The following is a 12,851-nucleotide window of genomic DNA, read 5'->3' on the forward strand; positions in this document are numbered from 1 at the left end:
GAAGATGAGGTGTTGTTCCTGCAGTTTGCGTTGGGCTTCACTGGAACAATGCAGCAAGCCAAGGACAGACATGTGGGCAAGAGAGCAGGGTGGAGTGTTAAAACGGCAAGCGACAGGGAGGTTTGGGTCATTCTTGTCGACAGACCGCAGGTGTTCTGCAAAGCGGTCACCCAGTTTACGTTTGGTCTCTCCAATGTAGAGGAGACCACATTGGGAGCAACGAATGCAGTAGACTAAGTTGGGGGAAATGCAAGTGAAATGCTGCTTCACTTGAAAGGAGTGTTTGGGTCCTTGGACGGTGAGGAGAGAGGAAGTGAAGGGGCAGGTGTTGCATCTTTTGCGTGGGCATGGGGTGGTGCCATAGGAGGGGGTTGAGGAGTAGGGGGTGATGGAGGAGTGGACCAGGGTGTCCCGGAGGGAACGATCCCTACGGAATGCTGCCGGGGGTTGAAGGGAAGATGTGTTTGGTGGTGGCATCATGCTGGAGTTGGTGGAAATGGCGGAGGATGATCCTTTGAATGCGGAGGCTGGTGGAGTGATAAGTGAGGACAAGGGGGACCCTCCCAGAACCATGATAGGGTCCCCCTTGTCCTCACTTAGCACCCCACCAGCCTCCGCATTCAAAGGATCATCCTCCGCCATTTCCGCCAACTCCAGCATGATGCCACCACCAAACACATCTTCCCTTCACCCCCCCTATCGGCATTCCGTAGGGATCGCTCCCTCCGGGAGACCCTGGTCCACTCCTCCATCACCCCCTACTCCTCAACCCCCTCCTATGGCACCACCCCATGCCCACGCAAAAGATGCAACACCTGCCCCTTCACTTCCTCTCTCCTCACCGTCCAAGGACCCAAACACTCCTTTCAAGTGAAGCAGCATTTCACTTGCATTTCCCCCAACTTAGTCTACTGCATTCGTTGCTCCCAATGTGGTCTCCTCTACATTGGAGAGACCAAACGTAAACTGGGTGACCGCTTTGCAGAACACCTGCGGTCTGTCTGCAAGAATGACCCAAACCTCCCTGTCGCTTGCCGTTTTAACACTCCACCCTGCTCTCTTGCCCACGTCTGTCCTTGGCTTGCTGCATTGTTCCAGTGAAGCCCAATGCAAACTGCAGGAACAACAACTCATCTTCCGACTAGGCACTTTACAGCCTTCCGGACTGAATATTGAATTCAACAACTTTAGGTCGTGAGCTCCCTCCCCCATCCCCACCCCCTTTCTGTTTCCCCCTTCCTTTTTTTTTTCCAATAAATTATAAAGATTTTCCTTTCCCCACCTATTTCCATTACTTTTAAAAAAAAATTTTTTTTTTTTTTTAAATCTTTTATGCTCTCCCCACCCCCACTAGAGCTATACCTTGAGTGCCCTACCATCCATTCTTAATTAGCACATTCGTTTAGATAATATCACCAACTTTAACATCTATGTGTTCTTTTGTACTATTGTTGTTGACATCTTTTGATGATCTGCTTCTATCACTGCTTGTTTGTCCCTACAACCACACCCCCACTCCACTTCTATCTCGCTCTCTCTCTCCGCCCCCCACACACACACCTTAAACCAGCTTATATTTCAACTCTTTCTTGGACTCGAACTCAAGTTCTGTCGAAGGGTCATGAGGACTCAAAACGTCAACTCTTTTCTTCTCCGCCGATGCTGCCAGACCTGCTGAGTTTTTCCAGGTAATTCTGTTTTCGTTTTTGTTTTGTGAGAGAGGAACCAAGTCTGGTCAATCTCACTGAGCTGGACATACAGGTCAGGAGCTGGGAGATGCTGTATTTGACCATGCCAAAAGTTTCAGGGAGATTGAGCAGAACAAACAGATATCACGTGGTGCAGGGAGTAATGACATTTTGGGGTTTATAAATAAGTCCATGGTCTAGAAACATAAATTCATAATTAATACAAAATATTAGGTCAACAAAAGTACTGTGTGCAACTTTAGGCACTCATTATAGATTGAAAATTAAAGCCAGAGACAGCACAAAATGTAAATTCAACAGGGTGATAAAGGGTAGGAAGCCAAATCTATTAGAGATACAACTATTTTTAGTAGAACAGAAAATGCTACAAGATCTAATGGAATTTTGAAAATTAAGAGTTAAGGTGAAATGAATAGGGGAAGACTTGTCACTGAATCTGCAGCCTGAGGTAAGTGGTAACCAATTCAAAATTATCACCAAACAAAAGTTAGAAATTTCTTTACAGAGCTGTTGGAGCAGGAATATTTTCTCACAGGGAGAGATTTAGACACAGATCATGGCATTATTTAAAGAAGCATCGGGTATCTTAACGAGAGTAAGATATAATGCAAAGGAGAGCAACATGCCGGGATTATTTTTTGATTGCTTTAGTAAAGAGCCAACAGACATGAACAGTCAAAATACATCTGTGCTGCAACTAGCTTGGTTTTAAATGATTACATTCAGTTATATTTCATTAAGGTTTATCTCAGAACTCTCAATGAGCAAAACGGAATTATTCATTTGAGCACAAAACCATTACTCAAGTTGAGGCAGGTTCTGAGTAAAAATCCTAAACTTTAAGTTAGTTTATTTAATTAGAACCTGTTGACAACACAAAGTACTGCTGGATATATTTTGTAACAGAAAACATGCAAATTAACTTAATATGTTCAGAAACTTTACATATTTCAGTCATTATTGAAAGATTCATAGTCTAAATAATGTCCAAATTACAGCTCATGGGACAAATTTAGATCAGTGAACGTTGGTAAATGCACCCAAAAACCTAGGCTCGTATTACTTGTTTGCTTGTTGCCCTGCTTGAGTTTCATGGAAAGGGCTATCGTTGGCATTAATGCCTCTTTGGTGGATTGTCTAGAGTAAAACACTAAAGCTGGTTAATACCTAGGGTGGCTCAAGATATTTACAAATTAATAGGAACATTGATAAAACTTTATATATAAAACTGCACGTTATTCAAGTTACTGTCAATAATGTCATGGGAGATCCTCAAGTAAGATTGGTTTTAGGGAGCATTTACCTGGGTATAGATAATTTCTATATAATGGGAATAACTCCTACTACATGGATTAATTTAAATTGGAGATTTAGCTTCATGGGCATTCACCTTATTCTGATTTGTAATTTATTTATTGCTAAATGAACAATTTCAATTACTTTAAAACAATAGTCGAGCCAGTTAACTAATCTTTAACCAACCATGCTGTTTGTTTTAAGTGAATATTGTGTTTTCACAAATAGATAATGCAGCATGAATAGGTAGTATAGTATGAGTAGAGTTTACATAATCTTCTGTTGACTTGCAAATTATTTGGTCCAGTAGAGCTCAATGGGACAATGTCATTACTTTGCTGTTAGAAATGAGATACTGTAAAGACATTAGTTCTTATGAACTTCCAGAAGCTATTATCACTGATCACTTAAATATCCCAATCTTACATTTTTTTCTATTAACACTATATCAATGCCTATGGGGAATTTACTTCATACAGAAAAGTTAAACCAAAGTTGGAATATGATCTTTTTATTATTTGATAAATAAATATTTTGATCATTACATGATATGAAACATGCAAAACACAAGTCATCAAAACAATGGTTGTTACTTTAATACAATGTAACTAACCATTTTATTACAGGAATAACTTCTCAAAATACATTTTAGTGCATTGTATACAACACAGAGTGAAATTTAAAATGACTTTATTTATAAGAATTACTTAAGACATTTATGATCTACCATTTATATGACAGTACCAAAATGTCCCTGCAGCAAAGCAGTTCCTTTATTTTAGGATACTTGCCCAGTGTTCACCTTTAGGTATCATCAACAGCATTGCATTATATATATATATATGTATATATATATATTTTAAAAAATCCAACAACCAACAGTGCAAACAACCTGAATTATTTTTCCTCCCACACCTGCATCACAAAATTAGATCAACCTTCCTGCAAATATCTCTGCAAAACTGAATGAAACTTATCACAATGAAATACAAAAATACCAGAAAGGCCGATCTTTTATTGCTAGTATAATTAGAGGCGCTATTATTGGAACAGATCTATGGAGTTGAAGTAAATTTTTTTAAAATTACGCAGAACAAAAATACTTATTCACAAAATACTATGATCAATGCAGAGCTAGTGTCAGCAAAGAACCAATATGAGAATATGATCATAAAATCCAACATTTTGTATTGACTGTTAAACTTTCTTCCTCACCTAATAAAATTTTGCACTTGTGGAATGCACTGAATTTGAGCATATCATTCAGAATGTTACACAGTTAATGGTATCTAAAGTCAATACCAGATAGACTTATTCCAAGCCCAAAATTTTTTTTAATTATTGCCAAGCACGTGCTAGAGACATGGATGCTGATTTTAATGCTCATTTATACCTTGCTAATCTGGTTTTATATTTATATTATTATTTTATGCCACTATCAGAAAATAACATGTCTAATGATTGAACTCAAAGAAAACTTCAATGTTATAAGGTTGCATGTTTAAGTACTGATCTTAATAATGAAACTCCAGTGCTGTAAACAACTGAACCTACAGGTTAGTTTTTCACTCAATAGCCTATGACATTGTCTGCTGCAGCTGTTCACAAGGTCAATCTGCAAAACAAACCCCTTTTCGGACTGAACTAAAGTGACTGAGTGACAGGTCTGAAAGATAGCCCAGTTCTTAAATAAATGAAGGAATGGTTTAGATTAAAAAAATCTAAAGAACACGAACCGCTCGTTCAAAAAAAAAGGAACAAAGTTATTTTTAAGATGCAATTATATTGGTTGTGAGCCATGCCAGTGCACGACTCTCAAACTGATGGCAAAAACCTCAAAGTAAAAATGCATTTTTTTTTTAAAAAAGGGTCTTCCTAGTAGCCAGTATTAGTAAATCCAAGTTTCCTTTGAGGTTGCTGCCAGCTATCTGTAATCTATACATTGGGAGCCACAAGCATGAACATAGCACAGAAGCAATATGAAATCTGTCTTATTTACCTGCACAAAAGTGGTTGTAGTTACTGCACTTTACATACAGTACACAAATTGTTGAACTTCGCAAATCTTCAGAGCCGGTAATGTCCTGCAACAGTTTAGCAAAGGTCAATCCCAAGATAAAACTTAGAGTAGTCACAAATCTCTCTAGTAATTTGCCTCAAATCAGTGGGATATGCATATTAAAATTCTGTCAAGGGTGACTAAAATGGTTATGAATTCTCCATTGAAAATAATGGAAATTTCTGAAACTTCCAGATGGATGTGTTGGGGGTGAAGGGGTGGCATTAAACATAACCACCTCATACTTATGAGTAGAACTTCTGAGTTCAAAGAGGCAATGTTTTTCACCCTCCCTTCAGCACCAATGGAAGGCTCAAAGCACAAAAATTAATTCACTTTTGTCTCCACCAAAATGAATGGAAACCTGTACTGTACAAGTTAAGTTTATGAACCTGCAACAAGTTTGATTATTAATAAAGTTTAACAAGCCAGTTCACTTTGAGTATGAAATTTAAAGTAAAAACAAAATCCTGAATGATTCATTCCTTACTCAGGCAAGATATTACAGACTGATTCATAAAAAATGTTTGAGGAAAACCCAAAGCTAAGTTAGAATATCTATTCTATAAGGATATAATCAAATTTTGCACAATAGCGAAATACTGGTTAAAAGGTGCAATTGTAGCAATTATAAGTCAGTACTTCAGTTTAAAAAAACTTTACCAGTCCAAATAGATACTATATTGTGTAACCCCCATCCCAACCTTATGGACCAAATGCATTAATGAGTTCTGTTTGAGAGAATCTTCCATCTTCATTCAAATCAAATTGCTGAAGTTCTTCAGGCTTAGGGGTTTGGATCCCAAATAAATTGTAAAGATCTTGATAAGAGAGTTGGCCATCATTAGAATTAAGGAACAGATCTTGTAGACCTGCAATAATAAAAACAAAAAATATTAGACAATGACATACTAAGCTTCAGAAAGGCAATATTAGAGCACTTAAAAAAAAGTCTTTTACCACAAGAACCAACACGCTTGGATGACCGTTATCCCTTATGCAACTGGCCAAGAGTAAACTTTTAGCTTGAATTGTCCCAATTCAGTTTTGCATGGACACAAGGCCACTACAAAAGCAGGGCCATCTGCTGCTAAGCTGCATAGTTTCAGCAAATCCACTGTGCAAACACAGTGGCGCTATGCCTTTGTTATTGCTAACCTGCACCTAAATTCACTGGATCTAGATAAGTGGAATGTCTTTGCAGGAAAGGAGTGTGCATTTCAGCTGAACAGGACCCATGTGGATAAAAGCAAAATACTGTGAATGCTGGAAATCTGAAATAAAAACAGAAAATGCTGGAAAAGCTCAGCAGGTCTGGCAGCATCTCTGGAGAAAGAAACAGTTAACGTTGAGTCTGTATGACTCTTCAGAGCTAAAGAGAAGTGGAAATGTGATGGGATTTTATACTATTTAAGAGGGGGTGAAACAGAATAGGTGGTCAGGGATAGGTAGGTGCTCAGGAGAGATTGACAAAGATGTCATAGTCACAAGAGGAAAGTTTTAATGGTTTGAAGTTGTTGTCCAGAAAGCTGTAAAGTGCCTAATCAGAAGGTGAGGTGCTATTCCTCCAGTTTGCGGCTGGCTTCACTGGAACATTGCAGCAGGCCAAGAATGGACATATGGGCATGAGAGCAGGACGGTGTGTTGAAATGGCAAACGACAGAAAGGTCAGGGTCATGCTTGTGTCCAGCACCTTTAACACATTGAAAAGGTCAAAAACCCTTCATAGGAGCGTTGTAAACCAAAATCTGACATCAAGCCCCAAAGACATATATGGGCAGATGGTCAAAGAGGTAGGTTTTCAGTAGCGTCTTCAAGGAAGACAGACAGAAAGACAGTCGAAAGGGAAAAAGCTTAAGGAGGGAATTCCAGAGTTTAGGACCTTAGTAGCTCATGGCAAGGTAACCAATGGTGGAGCAATTAAAATTTGGGAAGCTTAAGAGGCCACAATTGGAAGGGCACAAAAAACTGAGTTTGGGGCTGAAGAGTATTTGAGTTTTTTTTTTGGTGGTGGTGGTGGTGAGGATTTAAAAACAAGGGCGAAAATTTAAAAATCAAAGTGTTGCTTAACCTGGAGCCAATGTAGGTCAGTAAGCTCAAGGGTGATAGGTGAACTGAACTTGATGCAAGTTAGAGCGTGGGCAGCAGAGTTTTGGACAACCTCGAGTTTATGAAGGGTGGAATGTTGAAAGCTGGCCAGGAATGCGCTGGATTAGTTCATTAGGAAAAAAAGGCATGGATGAGGGTTTCAGCAGAAGCGCTGAGGCAGGGTTGGAGTCTTGAAATGGCACAAGTCAGGAGTGTGATGGAATACTCTCCACTTGCCTGGATGAGTGCAGATCCCATAACACTCAAGAAGCTTGACACCATGCAGGACAAAGCAGCCCACTTGATTGACACCTCATCCACAAATACTCACTCCCTCCACCACCGACGCACAGTAGCAGCAGTGTACATCATCTACAAGATGCACTGCAGGAGTTCACCAAGGTTCCTTAGCCATCACCTTCCAAAACCACAACCACTACCACATAGAAAGACAAGGGCAACAGACACATGGGAACACCACCACCTGGAAGTTCCCCTCCAAGTCACACACCATCCTGACTTGGAAATATATCGCCTTTCCTTCATTGTCGCTAGGTCAAAATCCTGGAACTCCCTTCCTAACAGCACTTTGGGTGTACCTACATCACAGGGACTGCAACGTCTCAAGGCAGCAGCTCACCACCACCTTCTCAAGGGCAACTAGGGATGGGCAATAAATGCTGGCCTAGCCAGCAAAGCCCACATCCCGTGAATGAATTTTTAAAAATTCGCGTGAGTTTTAATGAGATTGTGTAATTCATAGCGGACACTGACATCTTGGTGGGTTGCTAAGAAATCAGTGAGATCTGTCTTGGTCATATCTGCCATTTACTGTGCAGTGTGTTCGACCACAGTTTTCTTGTTAATGTTTCCTGATTCACATGTACCTCATGTTAATCCTGAATGTCAGAGTATATGATAGATATTGTTTGCCTTCATATAGTAAAACTTATTTTGGTTGGTTTAAAACCATGAAATCTTGTGGCTTTGTTCTCTTAGTAAGTACCTTGGATCTCAAGCTTTGTCTACTTTAAACAGAGTTACTAGTCCCCAGCTGAATCGTAACAAATTTGGGGGTCTAGTCTGAGATTGTAACACCCCATCTGTTATTCACCTGTTTTCCCACATTCAGGGATATGTGGAAAGACATAACAAGGCCCCTTTGTCCCTTTACACTTCTCAGTATCGCACCGTTTATTATGTATTCTCTTGCCTTGTCTGCCCTCCCCAAAAGCATTAATACACTTCGCTGGATTAAAATTCATTTGCCACCATTTCTGTTCATCTGATATCTTCCAGCAACCTACAATCTTCTTCCTCACCATCAACCACACACCAATTTTATTTCACAGTAATTAGGGGCATGAAGGAAGCCATTTGACCCATCAAGTCCATGCCAGCTTTGCAGAACAATCCAGGCAATCATATTTCCCTGCTCTATCCTGGTAGGCCTGCAAGCTTATCATCTGCAAACTTCTGTATTTGACATACATTTGATCCTGGTCAAGCAATGACTCGATTTTTAAAATTCTCATCCTTGATTTCAAGTCCCTCCATTGCCTCGCTCCTCCTATCTCTGTATTCTCGTCCAGCACATAGCCCTCCTGAGATATCTGCACTCCATTTGGCGCCCAAGCAGAATTAAAAAAGGGAATTCCTACATCCTCCTTACATCTCTCCAACTCTCCTTCCTCCTTTAAGACATTTCTTAAAACCTACCTCTATGACCAGGTCATCTATCCTAATATCACCTTTTGTAGCTAGCTGTCTAAATTGCAATGTAGCACTCCTATAAAGCACCTTGGGACATTTGATTATGTTAAAGGCACAATAAATTTGTTCATAATTGTATCCTGCTATAGCTAATTCTAAATCATTGTAGAGGCCTTGAAAAGCAAGGGACCTAGTACTGAGCCCTGCGGAAGCCCTGGAAACACAGAAGGCTGTGGAGGTCAAGTCACTAAATATATTTACAAAGGAAACGGATAGATTTCCGGACTCTAAAGGCGTCAAGGGGTGGGGAGAGAGTGGGAGTATGGCGTTGAGATAGAGGGTCCTCCATGATCATAGTGAATGGCGGAGCAGGCTCTAAGGATCAAATGACCTACTCCTGCTCCTAATTTCTAGGTTTCTATGTAACATCCTTGCTGTCACAAAAACACTCAGCTACTATCCTTTGCCATTGAATTAATTTTGAATCCAACTTGTAATGCCGTAGACTTCCATCTGCTTAATTTTCCTAACCAGTTTGCAACATGATCTGGTCAAAAACCTTACTAAAATCGCCATAGACTACAAGTATGCTACCTTCATCAACTCTCCTTGTTACCCCCTCAAAAAATTCAAATCAAGTCAGTCACAGAATCTTCCCTGAAATTCATGTTGACTGCCCTAGATTAATCCATGACTTTCTAAATGAAGATTTAAACTATACCTCAACTTTTTCAAAAACTTTGCTTAACATTAGGCTGACTGGCCTATACTTACCCAGGCCATTCCTTCTTCCCCTTTAACAGATCAATGTTACTAGTCCTCCGGCACCAAACCTCTAGTCAAAGAGGTATAGAAAATGATAGTGACAGCTCCATTATTTCCTCCCTTGCTTCTCTTAGCAGCTTAGGACATATTTTATCTGGGCTAAGCAATTTATCCACTTTCAAAGATGTTAAATCCTTCAATATTTCCTCTCCTTTAAGCAGTTTATACCATCCAATATTTCATACTCCTTCTCAACTAGAATTGTTGCATCATCCCTCTCTTTTGCAAATAAAGGCCCAAAGTATTCATTGAGAACCATCACCAAGTCTTCCACCTCCACACACAGGTTACCTTTTTGGTCTCTAATCAGTCCTACGCTTTCCTAAGTTATCCTCTTGGCTAAATATTTATAAAGCACTTCTGGGGATTTTCTTGATTTTACTCATCAATATCTTTTTCATTATCTTCCTTTGCTTTCCTAATTTCCTTTTTAATTTCACCCTTGCACATTCTATACTCCCTCATGTTTTCTGCAATACTGATCTCTCAATAGCTGGCATAAATTTCTTTTTTTGCCTTCTACTCTGTGTACTCTTTGACATTCATGGGAGGAATGGGGAATTTGGAAATCTCTCCCTTTTTCTTTGTAAAATTATTTATCTGAACCCTCAATCCATCTCTTCCTTGACTACCTTCCACTTTACCGACATTGGCGTATCAGAAAGTGGCAGTTTTCAGTCAAATTGTGTCAAAAAAAGCCACACCTCAGCTTAGTAACAACAGCTTTTCCGCAAATTAAACATTTTTGCTCTTGGTCTATCTTCATCCTTTTTCAAACTGAATTACGAACATGACCACCAAAATGCTATCCCACAATAGACTCATCCACCTGCCCAGCTTCATTTCTTAAAAATGAAATTCACAGCTACCCCTTTTCTTATTGCACTTACTTCATATCAACTAGAAAGTCTCTCCAGAAAGCATTTTAAGAATTGTTCTCTCTCCATACTTTTAGACTGATTTTTATCCCAGTTAATATTCGGGTAGTTGAAATCCTCTACTTATCACTGCTCCATTGTTTCTGCACTTTTCAGCAATTTGCATATTTATTTTTCTATCTCTTTGACAGTATGGGGGTCTAATGTACTGCCCAAATTTTTGTTCATTTCAACCCAGATTACCTCGTTTGATGATCCACCTTTTAAGCTCAGAGCCGTGATTGTTTATTTAAACAATATTACAAACCCACACAGCTACCCAACTTTTTTTCTTAAAAATCACCCTCTCTATCCTGTCGAAAGCCCTGTAACCAGGAATGCTGAGCTGCCATTCAAGTGGAAAGGAGGGAACAATAGCTGGACATCAAATGAATATTATAGGGTGAGAAAAAGGAGGAAGAAACAATAAGCTGGAGGCTGGGACAACAAAAAAGAAATGGAAATACAAAGTATTTATTTTCTGATATCGCAGAATCATAGGATGGCAAATGGCCTCATCTGTTTTCCCCATGAGTCCACAAGGGTAATACGACTCTTGTTCAACTCATGGGGCAGGGTTTAAGTCGGCGTGCGGGGGCGGGCCCAAGTTGACGTGTAAACTGACGCGTGATGATGTCGGGCATGCATCCCGACGTCATTGTGCAGTTCTGCGACATTTCGCTCGGCGGGTACACGGAGTAGGCTGCACGCCCACCAATATGTAAATGGCCTATTAAGGCCATTAAGAAAGTAATTGATGTAATTGTTAACGCTGCCTGTCCAACCTTAAGGTTGGCAGGCAGGTGAAAAGGCCAAGCAGCCTTCGCATTTTTAGGAAACCTTGTCCCTAAAGCTTTTATTAAGTAAATAAATTTCCTAAATACAAAAATGTGTCCCATCTCATGTGACGGTCACATGAGGGGACATGCTTAAATAATTTTTCACACCATTTATTTAATTATTTCAATATGGATTCAATCCCAAGGCAGCTCCGTGCCTCAGGGAGATTGAAGCGCTCTCCCACGTACACGCACGAAAGAGCGCTGGTCCCGACTCTCCCTCCTCCCTACACAGGTAATTGGCCCGCCCACATAAAATGGTGACATGGAGCAGATCGCAGGCAGCAATTGGCTCCACGACCATCCCCACTGAGCCTGCCCACCGCCTGAAAAATTCAGGCCATGGATTCTGTCATATTTCTATCTTGGGAGAGAAATGATTGGCATAAGGCAGCAGTTAGATGTTGACTTTATCTCAGAAATTTGCAAGCTTGTTGGGCACAACAACTTATTAATGTTCCTAAAAATGTTAACAATGCATACAGTCCTTTAACTTGAAGCTAGATTTTGTGGAGGCTTAACTATTAAAAGTAAAATGTAGTTTTATAAGTTGGTAGTGTACAGAAGCTTCTCCACGTGATTTATTTTTACACGCCCATCAAACCAACATTCCCAGCAAAAGAGGACCAAATTTTATGAATGTTAACAAATAGTCAGGTTAAATTTACTCATTTAAATGTACTCCAAGAAGCTTTAAATGTATCTAGACGAATCGAACTGTTACACAGGCAACATGCTGTCTTTTTGACGGTACCCCCCCAAACCTATGTTCTCTACCACCTAGAAGGACAAAGACAGCAGGTGCATGGGCAAGCATGACTACCTGCATGTTCCCCTCCCCAAGCCAATCACCATCCTGACTTGGAAATATATCATCGCTCTTTCACTGTTGCTGGGTCAAAATCCTAGCACTCCCTTCCCAACAGCACTTTGGATGTACCTACTTTGCATGGATTACAGCGGTTCAAGGCGGCAGCTCACCAGCACCTTCTCAAGGGCAATTATGGATGAGCAGTAAATGCTGGCCTAGCTAGTGACGGCACATCCCATGAATGAATAAAAAAAGGGCAGTTAAGATTATAAATAATGTACTTCAATTAAGCAGTTTGATATAAGCTGAATGTTTGATGCAGTCTTCATTTTAAAACTCACCTTTTATATTGGTAATCCCCGGAAATGAAAGGTGTTTTAATTTGACATTCCTTTTATTGTTTTTTTTAGCTACTGCTTTTACTGGAAGTGTCGAAGATACTGACGGTTTCACTGTAGAAGTTAAACTTGTATTACCTGCAGAACAAAAGCAGTATTATTATTAAAAATAGTTCTCTTGTTAATAATTCATGTCTGTAGACGTGTAGGGAAAGGTTTCTGCCCACCTGAGCTATGCCAATGTTTATACTCCACA

At 39.9% G+C, this 12,851-nt stretch overlaps 1 protein-coding gene across 7 annotated transcripts in view; it reads right to left on the reverse strand.

Moving 5' to 3' along the window:
• Window positions 1-3,500: 3,500 nt before the first annotated feature.
• Window positions 3,501-12,851, reverse strand: part of efcab14 (EF-hand calcium binding domain 14) — an 88,315-nt gene continuing 78,964 nt past the window's right edge. For 4 of the 7 annotated variants that reach the window (XM_041207748.1, XM_041207749.1, XM_041207746.1 and 1 more), the window contains 2 exons: window positions 12,599-12,733; window positions 3,501-5,936 (listed from right to left, as the gene is read on the reverse strand). In XM_041207748.1, the coding sequence (XP_041063682.1) occupies window positions 5,770-5,936; window positions 12,599-12,733 (302 nt within the window). In that variant the 3' untranslated portion in view covers window positions 3,501-5,769. The remainder of the gene's footprint in view (window positions 5,937-12,598; window positions 12,734-12,851) is intronic. The other 3 variants (XM_041207752.1, XM_041207750.1, XM_041207751.1) reach the window with 1 other exon arrangement.

Source organism: Carcharodon carcharias, chromosome 16 (genome assembly GCF_017639515.1).
Source record: "Carcharodon carcharias isolate sCarCar2 chromosome 16, sCarCar2.pri, whole genome shotgun sequence".
Lineage (NCBI taxonomy): Eukaryota > Metazoa > Chordata > Chondrichthyes > Lamniformes > Lamnidae > Carcharodon > Carcharodon carcharias.